Source organism: Brachyhypopomus gauderio, chromosome 4, assembly GCF_052324685.1.
Source record: "Brachyhypopomus gauderio isolate BG-103 chromosome 4, BGAUD_0.2, whole genome shotgun sequence".
Lineage (NCBI taxonomy): Eukaryota > Metazoa > Chordata > Actinopteri > Gymnotiformes > Hypopomidae > Brachyhypopomus > Brachyhypopomus gauderio.
In genome coordinates this window covers 31,081,049-31,108,982 of record NC_135214.1, presented here as the reverse complement: position 1 = coordinate 31,108,982, position 27,934 = coordinate 31,081,049, and the positions used below count along the sequence as shown (strand labels likewise).

The window sequence follows — 27,934 nt, the reverse complement described above, 5'->3', positions numbered from 1 at the left end:
TCACAAGGCAGTAGATTCAAAGATTCATATTTATTCTTTTAGACTTAATTACATGTTACTTACCATATTTAAACAAGTCCCTACTATAAGGAACATACTTTGTAAATTTAAAAAACAACCCCCCTCCCCCAGAAAACAGATAAACAAAAATAAAATACATGAAGCCCATTTTAAAAGCCTGTAGACAGCCAGTACACAAGTGGTTTTTTTTATATCAGATTAATTAATGGCCTATACATACATACATACATACATACATACAGACAGACATATATGATCAACAGAAACAGAACTGTAAAAATGAGTGTTGTGAAGGAGAAGCAGTTACAAACAGAAAATCAAGCCCTAGTCTTTACATAAGAAGTGCTAACTGGTGTCTGACATAATACTGGTTTAGGGGGCAAATGCCATGTTCATAATGCTCATACGAATCTTCATAAGTTGCAAAACAAAAAATGAGTTGGTCATAAAAACAGAGTGAGGCATCTCTGAAAAGCTCGCCTTTCTCTTGTGCTTTTACGCCATACACCTTCAGTTCTAAACATTGCCAAAATCCTCAATTCAATGCAATTGTTTCAGTCAGAAAGAAAAAAAAACCCCAGCACATTTCTAACCTAGTAAAATCTGAAGAGTCCAACACCCAGGGCATAAGAACCATGTCATCACTTCCTACTTAGTCCTGATCTCCTGGTTCTCACAGTCTCTTAAGACTTCAGAATATAGACAATGCCCATGAAGTCCAACCTGAAGTACAGGCAAAAACAGTTCTTTATAACTTCAACCAATCCTCCAGGACCTTGTTATGACCTGTAAACAGTGCCCTACTGCTGTGAGAACATTCAGGCAGCTGTAATGGGTAAGGACAAGCTTATATCAGTATCTCAATATCCTATTAGAGAAACAAGTTGAAAATAAGGGACCTCGGTATTAAAACGGACGTGCACATATAAATCTATTCATTTCAAACATTCATTATTGCACTGAGTATTTTGAAGGTTATTTTGCACTAATTAAAACAAATAATAATAAAGCCAGTTAATTTTCTTGCTCATTTCAGATGGAAACCACATTCACAGAGTTGACGTAGTGGTCATTAGTCATGCGTGGCCTTCTCATAGAGGCATTCCATAATAATAGCACTTTTACATGTTGTAGGCACTGGTAGTAAATTATACACACTTCACTTGTACTGATATATATTTCCAGTTGCATTTTCTGGAACTCATAAGGGGTTTAAATCACTCCACATACTGCCATATCTTGTATAGTAGTAATAATCATTGTTATTATTATTATCATCATCATCATTCAGCATTTTTCTGCATTTCACCAAGATATTTTCTTTAGATGGACATGCATAAAAGATTACACTGAATTACACTATTGCAAGCAAACAATCCACAGAGTATATACTGTACAATTACATTTTGACAAATACTTTTGTTGTTCAGCTGTCACAAGTGCTCTAAGTAGTTTTTCAAAATCCCATATGCAGTGGGCCACTGAGGTCTGTATATTGTAACGGTTATTTTAATAAATTGGTTTAGGCAAGCGATAATAACCCCCAGAGATGAGCAATTGAGCTGTTGAAATGTTCTAGAGGGGATCTGAAGGACATTGTACATGGGGCCCTGTAGTGATTCAAAAAGCCATTAGTACTGTGGGGATCTTAAAAGACAGAAAGAGCCGAATCTCTACATTATGTACATAAATAATAGAAATGAACTCCAATAAAGAAATGCATGGGTACTTTTATATTATACATTCATATCTGACATTTTAAAACAGACAGCTAAAGCTATGTCTTGGTCTTGAGCTGTAATTAAGCAAATGGAAGGGTTGGAACTCAGAATAATGTCAAAATAAGAGCGCCTAATCTCAGTCTCCTCCCCGTCAATAAGGCAATTGTAATTTTGAAGCTAATTCAATTCTGAGATATTTAGTCTGATAAATAATTTTACTACAAACCTTTTATATATAATATGGGCACTTTACTTGGTGAAACAATCTTTTTAGTTCAAATCTGAATGCAACATAGAATGCTAAAGTTTAGCACTCACACTGTAAAACCACCAGTTAGAATTACTGGCCTTTATGATCACAAAATAGAAGAGACTCAGTAAAAGTCAAACATGTCAAAAATCTTACATAATCCAGGGAAATGAGAGTGAGTGTGGGTAGGGTGAAGGGAGTTGTTTCTGTTCATGTGCCATCAATGGTCATTTTAGTGCTGTGGTCTTTGATGGATGTGTTAGAAATACATAGCACAGACAACACGAAGCCACTTGGTGTGGAGTTCACTGTAAAACAGCAGTAAACACCTCAATAGGCTGTACTTTCTCACCATTTTTCCTTTTGAGCCCCGCAAACTTGATCTTAATCCACGGCGTTTTGGGAAGAGTCATTGGACAGCCAGGGAGATGGAACCATGGGTGAGAACCTCGAGGGTTGGGGGGGGGGGGTTAGGAGGGGGCTCGTGTTCCAAAATGGCAACATGGCAAATCTGTCCCAGCACCAGAATGTTCAGCTTTGTTCCTTCTCCTCCTGCTCATGAGTGGTGTGGCTCCGGGTGGGGGTCAGAAGAGCGGGTGGTGTGGCTCCGGGTGGGGGTCAGAAGAGCGGGTGGTGTGGCTCCGGGTGGGGGTCAGAAGAGCGGGTGGTGTGGCTCCGGGTGGGGGTCAGAAGAGCGGGTGGTGTGGCTCCGGGTGGGGGTCAGAAGAGCGGGTGGTGTGGCTCCGGGTGGGGGTCAGAAGAGCGGGTGGTGTGGCTCCGGGTGGGGGTCAGAAGAGCGGGTGGTGTGGCTCCGGGTGGGGCGGGGTCAGGAGAGCTCGGACTTGCTAAGGGCGATGGCAAGCTCCAGGTCCTCCTGCTCCTGCTGTGTAAGCCTGGCCACACGCTCTCTCTCCTCTCGCTCACTCTCCCTTTTAGCCCACTCGATCATGTCCTCCTCTGTGGGATACTGCTCCACACACACACACACACACACACACACACACACACACACACACACACCACATACGGGGTGTAAAATGTGAAGAAAATACAAACAACCAACAGAAGAACTGTACTGTTTGGAATCATGGAAACGTTCTAGAATGAACAATACATTTAGAGAAAGAACATATAATGTAGCTCTTAAACAAACTTTCAATAAAGTCTGTAGAATCTAAACCTCCTCTGCCAAATACAGCCATTCCTGACTCGAGATTATGACACCAAATTAACTTAATAGGGATTATAGTTCTAGATCAAATCATTGAAGTATTTCTTGAAATCTGTTTCTTCAGTTGAAAGACTGTGTAAAGCTAAATCACAATAAAATAAAAAAGCAACAGTTTGATGTAATGTATTGCAGTAACGTATTAAATGCTTACAAACTGTTACATGAATGGTGAATGGTGTCATTTGTGTTCCACTGTATACAACAATTGTGATTAATATTGTGATCCTTGGTAAAAGATGAAATCCAGATATTGGCCCAATGTGTGTCAGGCTTGAATAGGTTTTTGTGTCATCACCCACTTAGTGGTATGCAATACAAAGTCTGGGGCAATACAAGTCGTGACAAGTTCCCTCATCATATTAGTGTTGTGCACACAGACTCATTATTAAAGTTCATTTCACCCAAAAGGGCATTAGAACAGCAGAAGTGACATTTAATGAGTGGAGCCCTATAATGAATGCATGGACTGCAAACAATGAATAACACTGTGGATCATTATAGTATAGCCTACTGAGATGCAAGTAGGGGAGAGGAGTAGTATTTCTCAACTACACTATAAAAAAGTCGTTTTTTGTAAATGCTGATTTTGTAATTTTGATTGCAAGAAGCAGTAATATCACTACTACTGCCCCATAAACATATTTTCCTTCAAATAGTAGACTGCACCTTTAATTAGGTTTGGCAACTTTGACAGAGGATATTTCCAAATAATAGAGTTATGCTAAATCCTCTCCTTCTGTTCTTCAGCTGTCACTGTTGACCTACTGTCTGCAGTTCCTGCCGCAGTGTTCAACACCTTGGTTCCGCTTTTCGTCACGCTCCCTTAATTCGACAAGTTTTTTGTTTTTTAACGATACAGATTTCCCCTTGCATTCCACCCTACAGGAGGGTCGTCAGGATGCCAGGATGCTTTTAAACCCGAAGAGCTCGGTCCTGTTCGTGTCACCTTTGGGCATGCACATACACCCACCATGCTGACATGCAGAGCAGTCACACTGAGACAGGGTTAAGAGGTGCAAACATAATTTGGTTCAAGATGCACCAAATTATATTTGGGTGCACTGTTCACAAGTAGTACACCAAGGACTCAGCCACGTGGGTTGTTATTGCGTACAAAGTAGTGGTCACAAAAGACATCTACCCAGCTCGAGGACAGCCACAAACGCTCAAATGTCTCGACATGGTGGAAAACACCATGATCAAAACTGATTTATATCAGATACTTATAGTTCATGGGAAATTATTTAAAGAGGGCAAAAAAGCCACTCAGTTTAGAGTTATTATAAAATACCAAACCATCTTGGCTAATACCATACAAACAATAATATTGCTTCACTTGAAAATTAGTTTTTGCTTGATAATATCAGCGCAAGTCTGTTTTTAATTCATTGAAACACTGTTTATTGGCACTGATTCATCCGACAATAAAAGTGAGAACGATGACAAGGTGATCAAAGCCGACAAAAAAAAAGCTTAAATCAATATATACAAAAAATGAAAATACAAAAAAGGAGCCAAGAGTACAAAAAGGAGCTGGCACCCTCACCGCTTTATTGAGCAGACATTTGTGGTTTAAAGGCCACCTGCTGACCTCCCAACACAGGGAGGGGATGAACAGCACAAGCTGAAGGCCTGGTGGGAGTCATGGGATGCAGCGGGGAGCAATTCCACACTCAGGAAGTGGCTGAGCCAATAGCAGCTCAGAAAAGGAATTGCGCGACAGGAAGTAGGCCAATCAGACAGGTGGACACGGGTGATTAGTGCGTGCAGTGCGACATGGGGGGAGGGGGTGTTGTGGGGGGTGGATCAGGGGAGGGCAGGACAATGGACATGCAGGACGTGCTCAAGCCTCATTCAGAATTGTGGAGACCACGGCACAGAGCACTGGTGTGAAATGAGGTAAGCCAATAGCAAGCAGCCCCGCCTCTCCTGCCACAGCCAGAGAGAACTTATTGATACTGCAAAAGTACAACACAGGTATACCAAGATAACTTAACATTATATATGTTTATATTATTACACACAGTTTTAATAACTTTTTACATAACAGTAAAAATAAGAATATTCCCTATTTATCATAATTTCAAAATCTAGTTCAACTTCGAAGATGTTTGTGTTTAATAACTTTTCATACAACACAAGTTAGTTATCTACAAAAGATAAAAGACAATATATTAACAACATCCATTATATAAAATGACTCCAATTTACCAAGTGTATTGAGAAACACCTCAAAATAAATGGAAGCCAGTCATGTGGAGGAAGCGTTCCTTCCTGAAATAATAGGCTGTAAATGGCAGGGAGGCAAAGGCTGCTGATCCTTGGCAGAGGTGAAAGGTGAAAGGTTAACATTTAAGGATCGCTACTGCGCTTCAGGAGGGGGTGAGGGGGCAGGGGAAGTGCTCACTTTGTCAAAGGAGGCAAATCGGTCAGGGTCGCGCGGGGCTTGGCAAGGGCCGGAGGGGGCGAAGGGGTCCGGCACAGCGTCTTTGGCAGGGAGGGAGGAGAACTCTCCAGAGCCCTGCGGCCCAAACAGGCCACGCCTCTGACACGAGTCTGACGAATCTGATCGGTAGATGTTCGACCGCTTACCTGCATATCACACACACACACGCATGCACTCAGTGTGTTGTAGCCCCATGTGATTACATCACATCACAGTGAGACACGACACTGTATTAACTAACCGGAAATACATATTTGAAAGCAAATCTTTACATGAGGTGAACATCTCAATATATGTAATGATTTGATCAGTGTGAAAGTGAGTGTGAGCGAGAGAGAGAGAGAGAAAGAGAGAGAGAGAAACTCAATATGATACATCAAGACTCACCTGGTGGAGGAGGGGGTGGTCTAGTAGGTGTGCCTGTTTTGGGTGGTAATGCAGGAGGCACATCTGATTGGTTGTCTTCCCTAAATAAATTCTTATTATGTGCATTTGATGTAAAAGGATCACCACCATTAGACTGAAAAGTAAAAAGATACCAACAGAGAATCAGGACCAGATAAATGTCTCATTGGAGCTGCCATGTTTTATCAGGTACAAGTACAAAGAAACTCTCAGTTGGGAGTTTGGGTTGAATCATTCAAGGACATTTGTGATGATCAGCAGTATAGTCAACAGCAGACTGGATGAATTATATTATGGCAAAAGCAAAAACACAAAAAGGTTTCTTGACCCAGATTAAGGCCAGTGTTTTTCTACAGAAAAAAATAATGGTCAAGTCAAGACAAGAAAGAGTTGAGCTGCTGAACTGGAAGGGGACATGTTGGTTACCTTTGTCAAACTGCTAAAGTCTGCGAAACCTCCTCCAAATGACTCGCTGCCAAATACTGTGGCAAAGGGATCTGAAGCACATGTGTACATGTACATGGTTTAGTCTAGAAGATTGTCAATAAGAAAAAGACATTTTATAAAAGGTTGCTGTAACTGCAGTGCTGTCACTCTCCAGCAGAGGGCCCCAGCCTCACCTGGATCTGAATCTGTAGTCACTGTAGTTCCCCCTGGAGCAAAAGGGTCATTGGCAGCTGCTGGTGGTGGTGGTGTGTCCTTCTGCAGAACCGACAGAACGTTCAGGTCCACATGCCCACAGTGGGACGTGATGTCAACCCCTCTCTCCCATCCCCCAAAAATAAATAAATTACAAACCCAGTTGCTCACCTCTGATAGGGTGGACCCACCAAACGGGTCATCCTCTGCTCCAGCCGCTGAGCTGAACGGGTCCGAGTCCGCCAGCGCGTCCGTTTTGGAAGTAAACGCCGTGTTCCCGCTGGCGGAGCTAAAAGGGTCAGCTGCAACCGCCGTTGCGGCTCTGGAGGAAAACGGATCAGACTCGCCGGTGTTGTTGGGACGGGATGCGAAGAGATCTGGCTCACCGGGTCCTTTGCCGCTCGAGCCAAACGGATCAGAGGAAGCGAAGGGGTCACCAGCGGGGAAAGCGCTCGAGGACGACTGTTTAAAGAAGGAGTCCGTCGCAAATGGATCCGTGCCTTTGAAGGGATCGCCGCCGAATGGATCTGGACGGTAAACGGTTTGAGATTCGATACATTTTGTAAAGATTCGTGCCATAAAACTGTGAAGTCGACATGGGGCGATGGTTTGTACTGATTTGTACTACTCACCAGAAACATCTACTCTTGAGAAGAGGTCGTCATCCCTGAAAGGGTCACCTGCGTGAACATGCAATCGATTAGCCACAGAGTGAGAGAGTTAACTGGGCGAAACAGGTGTTCGTGTGTGTGGTGCGCGAGCAGGTTTTGGCTGGTCTTACTGTCTGTGAAGGGGTCACTCTGGAAGAAGTCGTTTGCGGGTGGGCTCCCTGAGCGAACGGCGGGGGGAGGTGGTGTCTCCTCCTTCTTCTCTAGCCCTGGAGACTCCACCTGTCAGCCAAACACCCATTCAGAACCACCACTTACTTACTTCAGAACCATCCCACACTGGGCCAGAGACGGTTCAGTTAGGTTCTGCAGGTAATCTAGAGTTCATCCTGCTCACTGATTGGCTGTAGAATGACTGCGCTAGAGAGAAGCAGGCTGACCTTCATCGTGCTGGTAGAGGGCTGCTTTATCTCCGCCGTCTTCATCTCCGGCTCCATGGCTGGTGTTGAACTAGAACTTTCCTGAAAAACACCAAAACGACATTTTGGAGCCCAAAACTCACTTTGCTCTGCTGTGTACATACGAAAGCATCTCATACGCAGGCTAGAACGTGGCGAACAAGCCCCTCACCATGTGATCGAGAGGCCAGGGGGTGGAGCTGCTGAAGGCTGGGGGCTCCGTGCTGGTTTGCTGGTCCACTGGGGCCTCGGCACTAGGCTGAAGATCCTTGGGGCTGGAGGGTCGCTGGGAAGCCTCTGCATCTGGCTGCTCCTCCGTCACCTTCAGCTCCTGCGGCTCATCCGCGAAGGCGGGGTCTTCCTCGTCCTCTTCTTCTTCACCTTTCAGCACTGCCGGCAGCTGCGTCACGGACTGCGGCCACTGCGGCGGGTGTGTTCGCACCGCGGGGGGCGGAGCTCCGTTGACAAGAGCAGGTGGCTCCTCCTCCAGGACTTTCCAGGTGAGCTGGGCCGTGACCTCTCGCTCCTCGATCTTCAGCTCCACTAGATGTTCCTGCACCTACAGCGTACCCCACACCGAGAGAGAGAGAGAGAGAGAGAGAGAGAGAGAGAGAGAGAGAGAGAGAGAGAGAGAGAGAGAGAGAGAGAGAGAGAGAGAGAGAGAGAGAGAGAGAGAGAGAGAGAGCGCGCAAGTGTGCAAAAAAGAAAAACATGCAAACATGGAGGAAGAAAGGAAGAGAGGGAGAGAGTTGAACATGATCAGAGGGGGAAAGCCAACATGGCGGAGGTAAGGAAAAGCAGGAGAGAGAGTGGGGTGGGTCGCATGAGGTTTGGTGGTAATAGAGAAGATGACAATCACACTTTAAAAATGCAATAAAATGATCATCATTCTATGTAGAATTAGTAAATGGTCCTTTAAGACCAGTAAGATGCGGAGAAAACGTAGTAGACCTGAGTAATCTGTGTGTGCGACTCTGTGACAGCGTCCTGCAGGGGGCATAGTTGAGCACGAGCCGACTGTACTTTCTCTCCGAGGACGCGCGTCTCTTCCTGGAGGCGGAGCAGCTCCTCCCGCGCCCTCACCAGCTCCTCCTCGTAGCTCTCAATCCTCTGCTCCTGCTCCGAATGCTCTACCTGCAGGGACTGGAGCTGCGCACACACACACACACACACACACACACACACACACACACACACACACACACACACACACACACACACACACACACACACACACACACACACACACACACACACTCAGTCCACATATAATAAAACATTCATACACAAGCAGCTATTACAAATAATCATAATTTCAGTTATCATTATCACAATTACACATTCTTCAGTATACTCTAAACCAACAATAATAAGGCAGTGGGTCTTCTAATAGTAGATGAACTCATTTAATTTCATAATGCCTTGGTAGTTAAATACATCAGACTGGAAAGCCTGAATCATGCTTGTAGCAAGAATGTTGTGGGTGTGCCTGGATGAACTGTGAGGGAGGAGAGTACTGCTTGTCTCATCCTCTGTGTGTGTGTGTGTGTGTGTGTGTGTGTGTGTGTGTGTGTGTGTGTGTGTGTGAACAGTGAAGACAGCATTGGTTGTCTCTTGCTTGGTGTGTGGGCCAGTACGAATGGTGAGAGCACTGCGTCTCTTGCTTGGTCTGTGTGTGTGTGTGTGTGTGTGTGTGTGTGTGTGTGTGTGTGCACTAGGACAAACCGTGAGGGAGGACAGCTCTGCCTGTCTCTTTATCTGTGTGTGTGTGTGATCCAGGACGAACGATGAGAGTGTAAGTGTGTGTAGGAAGAGGGCACCCGTCTCATCTTTGGAATGTATGTGTGGGCCAGTACGAACAATGAGTGAGAAGAACACTGTGTCTCTTGCTCCGTGTAAGTGTGTGTGCGCGCACGTGTGTGTGTGAGGGCCATTGGTGAGGGAGGGGAGCACTCCCTGTCTCATCATATGTGTGTGTATAAGCCAGGACAAATTATGTGTGTGTGTGTGTGTGTGTGTGTGTGTGTGTGTGTGATGGGTGTGTGTGTGTGATGGGACCACCACCCACCAGCTGGCTCTCCTGACTGCACTGCTGTCGGATGAGGCGGAGCTGCTCCTCCAGGGAGGTCTTCTGCTCCTCGAGTCTCTCCAGCACCTCCTGCACCTCCTGCCGCTCCGCCTGCAGCTTCTGCAGCTCCTCGCTCTCCTTCTGCACCTCATCCTGCAGCTCCTGGAGGACGTGTGTAGCAACATTATTACAACACAGCATCGTAATGGTACATAACTGTATCAAATACATTGTCATAGTGTTTCCCTCACTGAAAAAGAGATCATTCAGGCATACATCAATCATGCCTGGAGCACTTAAAGGAAAACTCTCCCCCTCTCCAGTTAATTAGACAGCTCAGGTATATAAGTACCAACTACAAAAGTGTCTTTTGAGCCCATTCTAAAGAGATTAAGAACAGAATTACTCAGAATATGATGCTAATAAAAATCAATGCAATCTCTCACAATTGTTAATTGTGTTTATACCACTGAGGTAATTCATGACTGCTTTCATATTTAGCTAATGGCCAAGTAACATAACAATTAAAGAGGACTCACATAACACACAAACTAAAAAAGTAAAAAATCCAAAAGATTTTGGACGTGGACGTGAAATCTGTGTTTGATCTGAAATGACCATCGCCAGTTCACACATCTTCTACGACAAAATGTGACTAAATATCAAAGAGGGAGTGAGACACTAATGTGATGGAGGCAGTAATCAAACGTGGCCCGTTTGGAGAGCCCCATGGAGACGGAGCAGCAGCAGTAAGACTCTGGAGGAGGGAGAACACCTCCCTTCTTCCCCATCTCTGGAGGAGGGAGAACACCTCCCTTCTTCCCCATCTCTGGAGGAGGGAGAACACCTCCCTTCTTCCCCATCTCTGGAGGAGGGAGAACACCTCCCTTCTTCCCCATCTCTGGAGGAGAGAGAACACCTCCCTTCTTCCCCATCTCTGGAGGATGGAGAACACCTCCCTTCTTCCCCATCTCTGGAGGAGGGAGAACACCTCCCTTCTTCCCCATGTCTGGAGGAGAGAGAACACCTCCCTTCTTCCCCATCTCTGGAGGAGGGAGAACACCTCCCTTCTTCCCCATCTCTGGAGGAGGGAGAACACCTCCCTTCTTCCCCATCTCTGGAGGAGGGAGAACACCTCCCTTCTTCCCCATCTCTGGAGGAGGGAGAACACCTCCCTTCTTCCCCATCTCTGGAGGAGGGAGAACACCTCCCTTCTTCCCCATCTCTGGAGGAGAGAGAACACCTCCCTTCTTCCCCATCTCTGGAGGAGGGAGAACACCTCCCTTCTTCCCCATGTCTGGAGGAGAGAGAACACCTCCCTTCTTCCCCATCTCTGGAGGAGAGAGAACACCTCCCTTCTTCCCCATCTCTGGAGGATGGAGAACACCTCCCTTCTTCCCCATCTCTGGAGGAGAAAGAACACCTCCCTTCTTCCCCATCTCTGGAGGATGGAGAACACCTCCCTTCTTCCCCATCTCTGGAGGAGAGAGAACACCTCCCTTCTTCCCCATCTCTGGAGGAGGGAGAACACCTCCCTTCTTCCCCATCTCTGGAGGAGAGAGAACACCTCCCTTCTTCCCCATCTCTGGAGGAGAGAGAACACCTCCCTTCTTCCCCATCTCTGGAGGAGGGAGAACACCTCCCTTCTTCCCCATCTCTGGAGGAGGGAGAACACCTCCCTTCTTCCCCATCTCTCCCCGGTTCTTCATCAACATGGCCTACTGTCTACTCTGGGCTAAAATTAACATGCATTCGCCTTTTGGACAAGCGTCTCGGTATAGAGACGTTGCAGCCTCCAGAGACCAACCCAGGCAGAGGACGTGTGACGACAACACTCTCCTTGTGCAAGCGGACAGTGGAGAGCTGAACCATCACAAGCTGGCGGTGATGAGCACTGGTGCACGTGGAAGGCTGTGGGAGACCCTGAGAGTTCCTCAAAGTTCAGGACACGCACAGCGCGAGCTGGAAGGGGTGACGTGTGGAAAGTGTGAATACATCCCGCGCCTGCGTGCGCAGAGCTTGCCCTGTGAACAACGGGCATCGACTCCACTTCTTCCTTTGTGGCTTTTTCGCTTTAGTACGGACACACGCTCGTTGCCGGATTGTTCATTTTGGGAGAGGAACGAGAGCTGAGGGTTACGGACCGCGCTCACAGCAGCGTGGCCCGGTGTTGCGCTCGCGATGAAAAACACCCGGGCACATTCTCTGCTGGTTACATGAAACCCCTAACACACCCTCTCCGAGAACAAGAGGGCAGATACAGATACCGAGGGCAGTTGAACAGCACTCATTGTGTAGTGAGTGGGAAGACAGCCGCAGACCGCACAGACAGAGGACACAAAGCATCCATAAATGATGCACGATCCAAAAGAGGAAAACGAAAATGATTACACATTTATTTTGGGTTTTCGATCATTCCTTCTCCCTCCCACACACTCATTGCCCTCAACACACACACACACACACACACACACACACACACACACACACACACACCCTTACCTGCACCTCACTGGTCCTCTCTCTGATGCTCTCCTCCTTCTCCTTAATCTCCTGCTCCACGGAGCTTTTTTCTCTGAAAAACCAGCACAGGCAAGAGTATTTAATCGCCGTGGCAACAGAAGGCACAGCCAGCCATCCGGCTGCTGGACGCACGGCGTCTCCCTCCAACACCATTACTGCCTCTGACGGAGAGAGTGTGTATGAAAGAGAGGAAAAGAGAGGGGGAGAGAGAGAGAGAGAGAGAGAGAGAGAGAGAGAGAGAGAGAGAGAGAGAGAGAGAGAGAGATATGACAGAGATGGGAGGAAGACTGTGTTTGTGGAGAGAGAGAGAGATGACAGAGATGGGAGGAAGACTGTGTGTTTGTGGATTTGGAGGGAGAGAGAGAGAGAGAGAGAGAGAGAGAGACTTTTTTTTTTCTTCCCACACACAGCATCTCTTGCAGCACAAACTGTGCCAAAATTTCCCTGTGGATGTTTTTGTGCTTTCAAAATTAATTAACTTCAATAAATCCACCAAAAATACTGCGAGTGTAAACAGAATCTAGACTCCCTGTTTGGAGATTGTACAGAGTAGACTGTGAGGTTATTACGTCCAGCAAGAACAACCAAAAACTTTCAGTTTATTACTAACAGAAACAATGGCACTTCCTTTAACTCACATGACAGCTACTGCTAAAGACAAGAGTTGTCCATGAGCATAATGACAAAACTACTAGATCAGCAGTATGAGAAGGATGACGTGGCTGCACTAATCCAGTCATCACTCACCCCTACCTGGGCTTCTAGAGAAGGTTTTATGCAAAGGTTGCGTTTTATGGAAACTACATCAGGTGAAAATTTTGCATCTTCGGCATAGCCCGAATTGAAAGCAGCTAATTCTGCATTCAAGAATCGTGACCTGGAACACTGTTCGACAAGAGAACCTGCGCATTGTAAATATTCTGGAGGGTGCGGAGAGCAGACACGGTTACGCGCTGCTGAAAGACGTCATGGGGGACCAGGTTCCACCAAAAGAGAACAGGGCGTGCATTAGGACCCAGTACCAGAGAGGGAGTGACCCCGACCAGTCATGGCCAGGAGAAGGAGCCTACACTATGATGGACCAGAGAGCACCAGTAGCAGTTTAAAGACCAGCACATGGAAATCTATCCTGACTTGAGTGTTTGCCTTTCATCAGAAAATCAAAGTACTGCTTTACCAGAGCAGTTCAGTTCAGGCTCTGGACAGAACTTAATGGTATCAGTAACAAGGCATGTGGCGCTATGCATGAATAAGATTCATCGCGATATTAAAGATTATCTTGCTCCATAAAGACCGTAATTACTTCTGATTACCAGTAAGACAATTTTTATTTTCATACACTATGCTGATAGACCACTGTGTTAATAGTTAATTTATTATTTATTTTATTTGCCTTTATTTAACCAGGTTAGTCCCTTGAGATACAAGATCTCTTTTACAAGAGAGACCTGGCCAAGAGAGAATGAGCAGCAGCACAAATTACAACATTCAAGATACATTCAAAATTCCAACAATCTCACATAAAATTAATTAAAACACGCACACACAGATGATCTGTACCTGACTGATCTTATCAGAGTCTTAAATCTGTTCAAAGAAACAAGGTCCTTGATTTTTATATCAGCCTGTAACCGGTTCCATGTGTATGGAGCAACAAAACTAAAAGCAGTCTTTCCTAGCTCTGTTCGAGCTCTAGGAACAGCAAGTTGCAAAAACTCACTTGAACGAAGACTGAGCAGACTTTGCCTTCTATTCAGAAGACAACATAAATAATTAGGCAAATTCCCAATTAGTGCTTTGTAAATAAAAACTGTAAGCTGTATATACACACACATATTGTACTAGCATGAAAAACAAAGACTAAAAGTTAACCACTTCAAGCATGTGAGCTACTGACCAAGACAAGCACGTTTACACATAATGAAGATAAACATACCCAAATTCAACTAGAGTTGCACTTTGGATACAAAAAACCATTAGTTCCATAAGGGGATTTCCATTAGCAAGTGGTGCTGTGGCCATTATGTAACACTCATATTAGTGTGGTTGACCATTTTGATTTATGTAATACAAGGGGAAATACCACCTTAGGTTATGCAATAGTGAGATTTAAATGTTTTTGTCCTGATTATAGGTACAGAAACCAATGTTAATGCCGAGTAAATAATACTACTATTCCTGAAACTCACTGTGGTCAAAAAATAGCAAAGATCCATTACTAGGGGCGGGACTGTGTTGTATGCAAACAATGGATCACAGAGATTTGACAGTGCCTTTGTTTTTATGTGCAAACTGTGCAGCTTTCATTTAATAAGTTTTGTTGTCTTAAGCTTTGCGGATATTGGAAATCACATAATTTGTATCACTCAGTAAAGGGGAGAGCGCAGGGCAACATGGCGTTAGTTCACGTCGTGGAACACAAATTAACTCAAATCGCTCAGAAAAGTGTCAAAAGACTGAAAATTTATGTAGCATTTGTCCAGGAAACACACCTGTGTAATACTAGTCACCTGGGACTCAAGAAACAATGGTGAGCACAAAAGCAAGCGAAAGGGCCGTAGTAATATGCAACATCTTCATAGTAACATCTTCAAATGGCATAGCAGATCAACAAGATTTTATTATTTTATGATAACCCAGTGATATTACTGAATGTTGATTGTGCTGAAATTAACCTGGGTTTGTATGCAAACCTCTTCACAGTACTAAGCCTCAACTCACATTGATTGATCTTGGATGGTGATCTTAACTTGGCTGCTTAAACCCTAAATTAAATTTACCACTTAAAATAGATAATGAACCGTCAGCATTCATGAGCCAATCAGGACACACTGAATACTGGTGCTTTCTTAACCCTTATGGCAGAGTGTTCTCCTACTTCTCACATGTGCTATATTCTTACTGCATCATCTGATCATCCTATTTTATTCACTTTTTTATGCAAAGCATACACCACTCAGCTGTTGTTCAGTCTGGCCATGGCCCTTTGTTGCTTACCATCAACCTCAGCTGACAACGTAAAAAAAAAAAAAAGTCAGAAGAAGATATTACAATATTTAGTGTCTACATGTTCAATATAATTTACTTTCAAAACACGAGGTTAAGCAACTTATTCTCCACTTTCAGGTAAAACAGCGGTCACTATGTTTTTGAAAATCTGAAAGTTGATAGGTGTGCAATTGGACCAGTCTGAGCAGAGTGGTCTCAACTAATCAAATAGCTTTCATTAAAGGTTGGCATATAGTAACACTCACCATGTTCTCAGCGTTCTGCATTCTTAAACGTTCTGCATTTGTTTCTTAAATAATAACCACTAAGAGTAAAGAAAGGGTTCTGTCCTTAGTTTAATTAAGGGTCTTCCACAAAGTCTAATTATTTCATTCCTTTTATTACACAAGAAACAAGATACTCCCAGTTACAAAATATTCCAAAAATATGTTAAATGAACCTGAAAATTTTTTTTTACTGACCTAAATCCTGACCCAATTCACTCAAATCATAACACAGATAACGCTAGAGGCAAACAGCAGACCAGCCAAACTCTGGGTGCACCTGGAATTAAGGTAAGAGGGGGAAAAAAGGATTTTCCTTTCACCGTTTAATACTTGTCAATGGCTGTTGACATGACTATTTACTCTGCAATTATTTAAAACCCCAAAACCAGGGAAAAGATGCAACAGGGAGGTCAACTCAGGTACCACCTGCCACAAAGTTCCACAGTGACCCAGATCTAAATCACCACACTGTTCTCTCAACTGAAACAGTTAAACTCACAAAGTCCTAACCGTGATTCAACAGACACCCCAGGCACGATTCGATTTCAATGCAGCAGAACAGAGAACTGAGAAAGGGTAGTTGAGAGCAAGAGGAGATGATTATGTATTTGGGATGTCACTGAATGATGAAGGTTCCGCTAATCTAGGGTAATGCCGGGATGAAGGTTCGGCTACTCTAGGGTAATGCCGGGATGAAGGTTCCGCTACTCTAGGGTAATGCCGGGATGAAGGTTCCGCTACTCTAGGGTAATGCCGGGATGAAGGTTCCGCTACTCTAGGGTAATGCCGGGATGAAGGTTCCGCTACTCTAGGGTAATGCCGGGATGAAGGTTCCGCTACTCTAGTGTAATGCCGGGATGAAGGTTCCGCTAATCTAGGGTAATGCCGGGATGAAGGTTCCGCTAATCTAGGGTAATGCTGGGATGAAGGTTCCACTACTCTAGGGTAATGCTAGGATGAAGGTTCCACTACTCTAGGGTAATGCCGGGATGAAAGTTCCGCTACTCTAGGGTAATGCCGGGATGAAGGTTCCGCTACTCTAGGGTAATGCTAGGATGAAGGTTCCACTACTCTAGGGTAATGCTAGGATGAAGGTTCCACTACTCTAGGGTAATGCTAGCATGAATGCTCTGTACCACACAAATCTATATTTGACTTAAGCAATCAAATTAAGCAGCAGACCACAATCTCTAAAAGATCTTCAGTGTGACTTTCTGCTGAGAACATACACACCCACAGGGGAGAAATTCTCCTCCAAAGACAGAATATCAGTGGCTCACAGAGCTCCAGAGCCTCTTGGCACTTCTCTGTGCTCATCTGTGCTTCTTGCATGAGGTGAGGCAGAAGACCCAACCCAACAGCAGAATGGTCTCGGCAGACATACTATGCCATGGTATTTCCTCGATATCGAAACCTTACTGTTGCGGTCAAAAAGTAGACAGATTACTGGATTCAAACCAACTGAAAGAAGCATGAATCAACTTGACATTCTATTTGTAGTTGTGAGAAAGGAATTATTATTAACTCAAATAATCACTTGAGTTAAATCATAACCCTGACGGAGACAAAATGAGGGATCAACAGGGAGGGAGATACAGAGACAAAGGACTATAAGAACAGTGCAAAATAAAAAAGAGGAGGTAAGTCTTGGCAACATAATAGGCACAAAATAGGCCTAAACTATCCAAGGACTTGCTGTGAGGCGGGCCGAACCTGCCTGTGGGAGGTCGAGGGAGGGGACGGATCCGCCGCTTACCTGTTGCCAGAGGTGGGCGGTTGCTGCCGAGACCTAAGGCAATCCCAGACAACACGCATCATCTTAGCCGTCACCAGCGCTCCAGCTGCATGGGAACTCCCAAGCGACGTTTGCTACAGCTCCCCTCGTCTCTCTCACCGCCGTGGCCTTGTGCGCCCTGCTCTAAGAAATCACCTTTCGCCCCCCCCCCGCCCACCCGCGCATCGGCCGTCTCCTCTCTCCTGGGACTCCACTCTCGGTTTCTCAGAAAAGAGAAGCGGAGGTAGTGTGAACCTGCACCGCCTTATCCAGACACCACATCCACCACCTCCACCCACCCCCCCACCCACCCTGCCTGCCAACTACACACCCCAGGTGCTGCACGCTGTGGTAGGGAGTGGAAGAGTGGAGAGGCTAGCCTTTACCCGTCACCTGCCCTCTCTCAAAACAAACGGGAAGGACAGGGAGTGATCGTGCAAACATTCGCCCCTCCCCCACTGCCGGCTGAGGCAGTGCCGATCAGTCACGTGGAGCAGGAACCTCAGGGGAACCGCGGCTCCCAGGAGCGTCCCGCGAGTGTGCACACCGGCACCCCAGCACCCTTCAACCCTCACCTCTCCCTCTCTGCTACACAAACAGGGGTCAAGGGGTCATCATAGTGTTTAATGCTGTAATATCTACAGCAACACACATGCACCACAAAAAAAAAAAACACATCCTAACTACTGGCCCAACAGGTTCAGCACTCCTTCTCCCATTCATGTGAGCAAGGATCTGACGCGAGGCAGACGGACGCATCCCTAATCAGAAAGTCCCTAAAGCCACACGTTCTGTTCTGAGCACTTTCACTACCTGCAGCACATCCGTTTTTTTGCACAGACCTCCACCCACCACAACTCTATAAATATCACACACAGACTCAGAGAAAGAGAAGGTGGAAGGGAGGACAATCTATAACCATGACCTAAATGAACACATGCCAAAGTGCACTGTGAATATGGCAGTGTGAGAAAGGAAAGAGTGCGAGGAATCGATCAATCATCTCCCCCCCCCCCCCCAGTTATTGGAGGTCATGTGTCCAATATGTGGCATTGTGCCAACAAACAAACAAACACAAAACAAGAGTCGGGGAGGCAAATAAAAGCCACATGGTGCAAAATAAACAAGAAAAGCCATATACAGGAAGTTGAAGGGCATTTTGGGAGAGCCAATCATAATCTAATTACTCATCACGCTACCCAACACTGTGCAATGAAACAGGAACCATTACCTCTGCAGATCCATGATCTCGTTGCTGAGGGAGTCCAACTCTTTAATGGCAGAGAAGTCAGCAGCCTGACATGAAGCAACGCTATTCTGTTGAGGAGAAAGAATGACAAGCCCATTCAAAGATTCAAAGAGCTATAACAACAACAACAACAACACCACCACCACAAAGCTAACTGCAATAAGTGACGGTACACCAAGAGGATTTACAACACAAAATTACATATTCAAACCCCATCCAGAATTCTAAAACAGAAATAACAGAAGTTCCAAGATGAAGAGGAGCAGAGGGTTGAAACAAATGACCGTGAACACCAAACTAATCTGCCTCAAAAGCAGCTTAAACAGAAAACCAAGCCACATGTGAAGGCTGATAGAGAGAAAAGACAGACAGAGAGACTAACGCATCCAGAAGTCCAGCAGGGTTAACACACACACACACACACACACAAAGGGATAAAAGAGACAGCAGAAAGCTATAAAAGAAAGACAAAAAAAAGCCCACCATAAAGGAGATGCACGATTAGTAGGCCATAGTGACAACAAGATGCCTTCATCTGCCGTCAACTAGAAGACTTTTATGAGAGTGGTCATTATATAAATGGTATGAATATGTAAAGTAAAATGAAGGTAGGTAAAAATGGGATGTCTTACCGCTCGTGCTAGTCTATCGGAGGGAGGGATCATTTCTGGAGAGAGGACTTGGGGAGGATCAATGCCTTTGGAGAGTTTCTGATTGATTAGATGAAGAGCCAATGCAAACTGTTCTCTTGTGAGTTTCCCAATGTCACCAATGTCACACAATTCCCTGTTCAGGACAGACATTATTCATTAGGAATACACATGACCATAATACACAAGTAATATATCTGTGATGTCTCTGATCTCTACAGTAACAGCAGTGAAAACTGGAGTTGAACAAAGCTATAAAAGACAGACTTCAACCAAAGTTTATACGAGGAAGAGATTCCTCCCCATGTTACCTGGGAACACACATGGCTAAAGAGGTTTAGCAGTCTCTTGGAAACTCTTCTGAGAGAGCGTGATGAGAGATCAAGACCTGCTGGGGCTGGAGCATGAAGACTGGACAAAAGCCATTTCACAATCACAAAGCCCTAAAGCAGCACACACACTCAGCAGCCTCTCTACCTGCTGGGCACCTATCTGAGTGGATGAGGACTCACACCCACCAGCCTGTGTTCATGTGTGCACGTGCACGCGCGCACACTCACACACACACACACACACACACACCTAAAAGAGCCTACAGGATAACATTTACATTTACGGCATTTGGCAGACGCCCTTATCCACAGCGACTTACATTTTTATCTCTTTTTTTTTTTTATACAAGTGAGCAATTGAGGGTTAGGGCCTTGCTCAGGGGCACCTCAGTCATGGCCTCAGGTCTGGGGATCGAACCCACGACCCTACAGTCACAAGACCAGTTCCCTAACCACCAGGCCATGACTGGATAAAGTGCGTGATGATCATAACATCCAGCCTCTTAAGGACAACATGGAACATTATACCAATGATAGTGATTAAATCTTATGGGGGCAATATAAATTCAACCTCTGGCAATACAATTACAGTTCAAGAGCATTTCAGTTTAACAAATCACAACCCATGCAGCTCATATCACCACACGACCTGCTGTGAAATACCAACACAGATCTTTGAACGAGGCTAATATTCAACTGCATCTATACTCTACAGAGACAGAGTGGAACAGAATAATAATTTTTTTTAGCCTTGCGCTACAGACTTGCTGAGAGACAACAAAAAAGAATGTGAAAAGTCAGAACTTAGGAGAGGCAAAAGTGACTGGTAGGCAACCACTGAAGCACTGAGTCTAGGGCTGCGTCTGTGCAAGGCATCTCACCATATGCGTGCGAGGGTGGCAGAGGGGAGTCCCGTCTTTAGGAAGATGTCCCTCACCTCCGGCCCCGACACCAACCCGTCCATGTCACTGTCTGTCTTAGCAAACAGCTCATCGTACTTAGCCTTATCGGCAGGAGACACGACCCACTGCGACCCCACACACACACACACACACACACAATAAAGCAACAGTATTCGCAACAGATTTTTTTTGGAGCAGTCCAAGACAATGTGTTCAGTCTACTGCAAAAGGTTTAAGTAATGGTAATTTTCACAAGCAATGGGAATATTTGAATCAGGCCTGCATCTGAGAACTTAATGGTCATGCTGAACCCATAAGCATATGTCAAATGATTACTGACCTGGGGCTGTGTGGGTTTAGCTGGCAGTGTTTTGGACCCAGACTGGGAGGAAGCCCTTTCTTTGAGTGACGGGGGTGAGGGGAGGAGGGGCATCACAGGAGGCGGGGTCATCTTTTTCCTTTTCGATGGTGGAACCAAAGAGGGAGGTAGAGTCATAGGCACAGGTTCATTCTCAAGAGCTCTGTAGACTAGATACATGGCCTAAAAAACACCCACAATCATTCAAACACACACACACACACACAAAAAGATGTCACATGATTTACAATCATACATTAAACTTTCCTGTTAGTATTAGAAAGGTGTTTGCAGATGTTAACTAGTTTAACGCGTGGTCCTAAAAAAACATGCTCATCTGTCAAATCTAGAAAGCTAAAAGGTAGCACCACGTCGAACCTGGGACTTCTGGGTAGTAAGCATGTGACCAACAGACCAAAGAGCCGGCCCTCTAGGGATGACCCTCAGTCTTACTGCCCACATCGTCCCCCCCACACCGACACTATCCCAATGGCCTTCCTACACAATCCCACTACTGACGCTGAAGACAGCAGCCATGTCCGTTCTCAAACACGGGTCGTCCGGCCGGCAAATGCGAGCACAGAAACAGAACACTGACATGCAGGAAGTTGGTAGTTCAATAAACATAAATCAGTAGTTGGCAAGTGCTTTCAGTACTCCAGATTTCACAAGGAAAGCCTTAAAAATTTCCAAATTACAGTTTGATCTGTCAAGCAAGTGAAAGAACTTTTCAAGTGGCTAAGTCGAAGCTCCCAGAATAAATACGAGTGTGACCGATGCATGCAGTCTTGGGTTCCAGAGATACAGATATCTCACAGATTCAGCCGCTGCCTTGCTTCACACTTCAAAGCTTCTTATTTTCATCAAGGCATTGCAAACACATGAAAAACGAGAGTTGTATAAACTTGGATAAAATGAACACAAACTAAACAGGGATGTTCACCGTAGCGAATGACGTGCTGGGTAACTGGCTGTTCTTACATATTCCATGGACGTTCATATCAGCTGGACAGCATCAGCTTTGAATATTTGGCCCAGATCTTTTAGAGCTATTCTAGGGCCACACTGTCAGATAAACACAGAGGTTCTACGTTGTGGTTTAAAGCTCAATGAACATAACGGACTATATGACTTCTGACCTACTACTGGGTGGATTAAGTCTGGAGTGTGTTTGGACCTGAAGGACGGGTTTGTCAGAGAAGACTCACCACTGCAAACTCATCTTTATCCAACATTCCATCTCTGTCTATATCACTAAGCTCCCATACCTGCAACAGAAGATTTTATATCAATTCAGTTGATCTACATGGAAATGCGTTCATTGTCTGTACTCTCAAAAACCAAAAGTATAGAACGTCTTGAATGGTGTCTACAGAAAAAAAAAGTTTTTTTTATTTTGCATAAGCTGGAAATTGAGAGCACTAAACCCATCAAGATGCTTCTATTTTATACAAACATCGCCACCTGGAGGCTAAAGCCATATATGCATGCTCAAACACTTAGTGAGGGAAGTTGGTCCTTTTAGGGGGAATCTGGGTCAAAGTTGCTCTACGCAAATTGATAACCAGCAGGATAGTGTAACTTACCCTGCCCAGGACATCTACGGGGAGCTTGGAGTTCAGCAGCACTGGTTTGACCTTATCGCCTGTAAGCATACCGGCCACAGGGGAAAGACTTTCGAAGATGGCGTCAAATTTCATCTTCTCTTCTGACTGCACTCCGCACACATGCGCAGACACACAGAGTGATCAGAAGAGTTTTTACATTTTAGAATGTTTACTTTCTTACTTTAAAAAGGCAGAGAACAGTGATAAAAGCAGTGTCTTTGCTAAGGGTGGTCCCTAACCTTGACCACCCAGGGGCCGTCCGCAGACACGGACCCCGCCAGGAGCGGGCTGCTAGTGTCCTGCTGGACAGGAAACAGAAGGGAAGGGATATTAAGCACACACACACTTAATTCCTGTTAAAATGGACTCCACTCTCGCAAGCGGTTGTTTTCTTTCTTTTTTTTTCGTTTCCTCTGTCATTACTCATCAGGCTTCCAGATTTGAGTCTGGCCATCAGTCAAGAGGAAATAATGACGTTACTCACGAACTGTGGTGGAGGGACAGTTGCACTGAGGCTTTTAAGTCCAACATCGAGGCCATTCTGAGCACAGGCCACCAATCGCAAAGCAACAAAAAATTGCTAGAAAAAGAGGAAGTGAAATCACTTGACGTCTCAGAAATTAGAAAACTAAAAATGTGCATGTTCTACAGCAGAGTTTGTGTTTTAACAGCACAGATACCTGTTTGTTCAGAAATTAGAAAACTAAAAATGTGCATGTTCTACAGCAGAGTTTCTGTTTTAACAGCACAGATACCTGTTTGTTCAGAAAGCCTTTGCGTTCTGAATCAGCCAAGTCCCATATCTGCAGGAGAAAGCAGATTGAAATTTGTCAAACCATTAAATGAGGTTAAGGACTTGCATCACATGATAACTACAAACGACAGTCCATTATGTGTTAATTCAAAGATTGTACACGGTCGTGAATCATTTGGGTTCACTTCACTATTCTGAGATGCTCAGATTAAGCACGAGATGATGCAGTATGGAAAACATACTGCTTATTATACCACAGAAGTACTGTAATTTTTAAAATGACGGTACCTTGCCCAGAACGAGGTCTGAAAGGCCAGATCTTTTCAAGAAGGAGGCAGCGTCGTTGGCTCCGACCCGCCCACTGCCTGATGGATCAACCTGCACAGGAAAATGACAGGACATGGGAGTGTTCTCATGCTGCTCTTTCTTATTGCAAAACTACGCCCTGTATTGTATACCAAGAGCCGTCAAATGTGTAGCCTACCCAGTGAGTGTTTTGTGGGAATTTAAACAACGCTCACCATTTAACTTAAATAACTGTGGACAGCCTTTTGAATCTTCAAAAACTGAGCTAATAAAAGACTAAATTGCTCATTTTGACCCCTATGTAAAAGGATTTGGAGTAAGGTAATTAACGTAAACAACTGTAGTCCTATATGTAGTGTCTGTTTACAGGTAAAGGTTACAAAGATAAAATGTAGTGCCTCTAAGAAACTGAAAATCTTAAAGGGGCCCTGAGGCACCACAGTATAGTTGCTCCTTGGGCAGCAACACACCTGTCAATCATCAAGCATCAGGCCCTTCACAGGCTGAGACTGAGATACACAATTGGTCAGTGTGGGGAAAGTCTCAAGACTGGGAATCAAGAGCCAATGGCATGTAGGCTATACTATTGTATTTGCATACAACATTCCAGATGACAAACACATTTGCCTAAAGAGCAAATCAGTTCAGGGAGAACGCACCCCTGATTTCTGGGGAAAGCATTGCTCAAATGGGCCATTAACAATGCCAGATGATTCATCTTGCTGCTTGGCTAAGCTGTTAACCCATTCTCACTTGTTAGTTTGATTTGAACTATCAGCACAGCTCATCATTTATTCATGAGGCATCTCCTTACAGACACCACGTTACAGGAAGGACTTATTTCAAAGAGCTCTCAGTTCAGTCCACAACAGAATATAAAAAAAAATTATCATTTTCTTTTGTTATACTGTCAAATATTGTGCAAATAAACAAACACAGAGGCCTGGATGCTTACCTGTCGATAAAACTTGTCATAGACAGGATTCCCACTTGAAAGCTGAGACTAAACAAATGAATATAAATAGATAGAAATATATAAATATAAATATACAGAAATGGGCCTATAGATTAGATGCAATGAAGCTACAGCAGCAGATCATTTTAAGGTAAGACATAAGGGCCTTTAGTGATTCACACACAGAGAAAAACCAGGCAAGTACCTTAAATACCTACTCTTAAGAGGTATTTAAGAAAATCTGAATCCTGCACTGCTGCCTGTTCTCACCCTGCCCGGCACTGACAGACTGAACAGAAACCCAACTGAGGACATCATGGATTTACTGGTGCATGCTAAAGTGATCCATCCCACACTCACCAAAGAGGTCCCATGACTTTTTATGCTTATTTTGTTTCCTATATTGTGTTCCCAAAACACAAAATTAACTAATAAATTCATGCAGTAACCCTTCAAATAAACTTGCATGAAAATCGATCTACTGACAAAATGACCAATTAGCTAAATATTTATTTTCATGGAATCTACCTAGCACTATTACTGTCTTAGAAGATGCATGAACCATAACTATTGTATTTCACAAAGCTAATAAAAGACATGAGTCATTACTATTGTATTTCATCTGATGAAACTCCACTGTACACTTTACCTATAGGCTATGGTAACCTGTATGGTGATCTCTCCAAATACTTCAACTTACTGTATTTATTTTAAAAAGGCTTAATGTGAAGTCTTCTGCATTGTAAAATTTATCAATAATTGTGCAGCAAATACATGCGAAAATTGTGTTGTTTATATTTTTCATAGAGTACATACAAACACTTTTATTGCTTCTTTGGATACTTTCATATCACACTAAACTCTCTCTCTCATAACTAGGCTACTATTTCCAGGTTAAAAACATCAAGATAGTTTACTATGCCAGTGTAATCTTCATTTAGGAAAACCGCAGACTACGAAATTCAACTGAATATTCTTTTAGTCTTGAACCTTGACTTGAATGCAAAAACACAACAAAAACATACGCATGTACATACGTTCATTTTAATACGAGTGTATTCGTTTTAGAAAACAGTGACATTTTGTAAAGGGTATGGGACATTTACCGGTACTTGTGTATAATGACAGGTTCTCTCTATCTATAGTTCAAAAGTAAACCTCTAGCAAATAACCATTTCGTATTAAAGGTCTTACTGTATTGTGGATGTGTATGCCTAACAGGCAGATACTGTACTAGGAGCAGTTAGCTTCGTTAGCTGGTAGTTATAGCTCCCGTGTTGTCGCTATGGGAACTGGGCTTAGTCAGCTAACCAGCTAGCGCTCTCATCTTAAAACACAACTAGGCAGCTACACACAGTAAAATACAATAACTACGACAATTGTAGCTGGCCAGTCAGTCAACTATTAATCAACTATTACATTAGTTTGAAAACTTGAAAAAGTGCTGTCAAAAGTTATTCCGGATTGAAACAGGACAGACTATAACGGCAGCTCTACCAAGCTTCGCCGGACCTTGCTAAACAACAACAACTATTATTATTATTATTATTATTATTATTATTATTATTATTAATTAAAAACAAACGCCGACAAACCCCTGAGCAAAGCTCAACAGCTAGCAGCACGACTACTTAGCCTTGAAACAGCAGCACGACAGCACTTCCTCCTGACTGGACTGAAGTGAAAACTGCTCTAAATCTTTGAGATAATGTGATATCTCACTAACTGACAGAGCAGCTCACGTCTGTGTCTTGGTTGGTGTCTTTCTAGACAAACTCACTTTATCCTTGCCAACTTTACAAAGCAAAGTTTGACAAAGTTTTTTTTCCTGCTTACTAGCTGGCTGCTTTGCAATTGTGGTAAAATATGTATAAATAAAACATAATTAATAGGTGTTGGAAACACTGGGCAGTTAATTTGGACACTGTCGAATTAATTCGCATGTTCTGTTACTCGTGGCTGAGAGAACTAAAAGTGATGCGATTTAGCTCAAATTAAAGTAAATAAAACTCTGTTGGGTGACCTCAGCAACAACAATCAACCAAAACAAACAAAAACAAACAAAAACTACCACAGTCAACAAAAAAACATACGAGAAAAACTTGTATCCCACCCATTTTAAAAAGTGACACAAACTACGCCCTTCCCTCAGTCACCAGCACTAAGAAGCTAGCTAGTTAGCCTGGTGAGCTAGCTACAAAGTTTCCAAGATATGGCAACAAACTACTTCAGAAAACACGGGACGTGAACGTCCCCGACTTTACAACTCGTGTCCGTGCCGCAAGCTTTCGACACGCTTAAGATAATCAGTAAGGCTGCAAAAAAAATAAATGTTAAATTTGTGTGTGCAGAGAGGGTTACCTGAGTCAGGGAAAGACTGGCAGCCATAGTGTTTCTGTTCCCACTAGTCCATCCTGCGCCGCGATAGGCAATGGGGCAATATAGGGATGTTACAAAACCGGGCGCTGGATCCACGCAGCACTGGAATGGACGTACAGATGGATTTACGAAGGACTGCAAGGACTTTGAAACTGGCTGGATATAAGACTCTTGTGTGTTTGTTATATAACAATTTATGAAATTAAGTTGATTTACGTTAAGCAATAATGGGAATCAAATTGATTTGTTACTGAATATAACCTACGATTAGAATAGATTTATGGTTCCACTTGCGTAAATCTTGGGAGTCACCTTTATTAAGTAATTCAAGTAATTTTGCATTTTACCTAAAAATAAAAATATATTTTTTTAAGTGCTTATTAACAGTCCCACTTAAGACTCATGCTAATAATTTCAGTCTAGGAACCAACAACAGCTTAAGATTAGGTTTGCTATGCCGATGTAGTCTTCAGTTGAATTTCATAGTCTGTGGGTTTTCTATTTGAACATTCTTTTAGTTATAAATTCAAAATAATCCATTCAAACATACTTCATTGAATGCAAGAAAACCAATTATAAACTAATCAGTAACACTGTAGAATCACTTGGCTGTGAAACTGGCTGGAATGTAACTATGCATAATGATGAACACAAACACACTTGCTAATGCACAACCCTGAAGTGATAATGGAGGCAGTGCTAACCAAACACACTCCAAAATTTTGTTGTGGCTTAACCTTCCTAATACCAATTTAAAAATAAACAACATTTTAAAAATGTAGTCAATAATTATGTATTGTTTTTCATACACATAGTCAACATTCGTGCCCAATCTCTCTAGTTATTAACATCTCCCTCACACCCCCCCAAAAGCAGAAAACACACAAAATAATGTTAATTGGTTCAAATATATTTTGCTGGGACAAATATGAGGGACATACAACAAAGCTGAGTTACTCTGACTTAGACCTGCATAGTCTTTGACTAAACCAAAGACATCCTTGGACTGGGATGTATTTATAA

At 43.9% G+C, this 27,934-nt stretch overlaps 1 protein-coding gene across 3 annotated transcripts; it reads right to left on the bottom strand.

Moving 5' to 3' along the window:
• Window positions 1-11: 11 nt before the first annotated feature.
• eps15 (epidermal growth factor receptor pathway substrate 15) lies at window positions 12-26,987 on the bottom strand. Of its 3 annotated transcripts, none has more exons than XM_077003903.1 (25): window positions 26,894-26,987; window positions 24,533-24,580; window positions 23,560-23,649; window positions 23,273-23,320; window positions 23,002-23,097; window positions 22,757-22,819; window positions 22,497-22,622; window positions 22,119-22,178; window positions 20,893-21,093; window positions 20,532-20,677; window positions 19,301-19,454; window positions 18,651-18,736; window positions 12,350-12,422; window positions 9,848-10,009; window positions 8,731-8,928; window positions 7,952-8,338; window positions 7,762-7,842; window positions 7,495-7,603; window positions 7,346-7,393; window positions 6,885-7,240; window positions 6,695-6,776; window positions 6,501-6,571; window positions 6,057-6,189; window positions 5,631-5,815; window positions 12-2,959 (listed from the first exon to the last, which is right to left on the bottom strand). In XM_077003903.1, exons 1-25 carry the CDS (start codon window positions 26,918-26,920, stop codon window positions 2,819-2,821), a joined length of 3,171 nt encoding a protein of 1,056 aa, XP_076860018.1. In that variant the 5' UTR covers window positions 26,921-26,987; the 3' UTR covers window positions 12-2,818. The 3 variants fall into 3 exon arrangements, with proteins under 3 accessions (XP_076860018.1, XP_076860019.1, XP_076860021.1); XM_077003904.1 differs by having other exon boundaries at window positions 22,757-22,816; XM_077003906.1 differs by lacking the exon at window positions 5,631-5,815.
• Window positions 26,988-27,934: the final 947 nt, after the last annotated feature.

Bases quoted from the DNA above. Each gene is read 5' to 3' on its own strand.
- eps15 (XM_077003903.1), bottom strand. From the start codon at position 26,920: ATGGCTGCCAGTCTTTCCCTGACTCAG. The intron at 24,581-26,893 runs GTAACCCTCTCT...TCATTTGTTTAG, and splicing joins CCAGTCTTTCCCTGACTCAG to TCTCAGCTTTCAAGTGGGAA. The intron at 22,623-22,756 runs GTTAGGGACCAC...TGCGGAGTGCAG, and splicing joins ACGGCCCCTGGGTGGTCAAG to TCAGAAGAGAAGATGAAATT.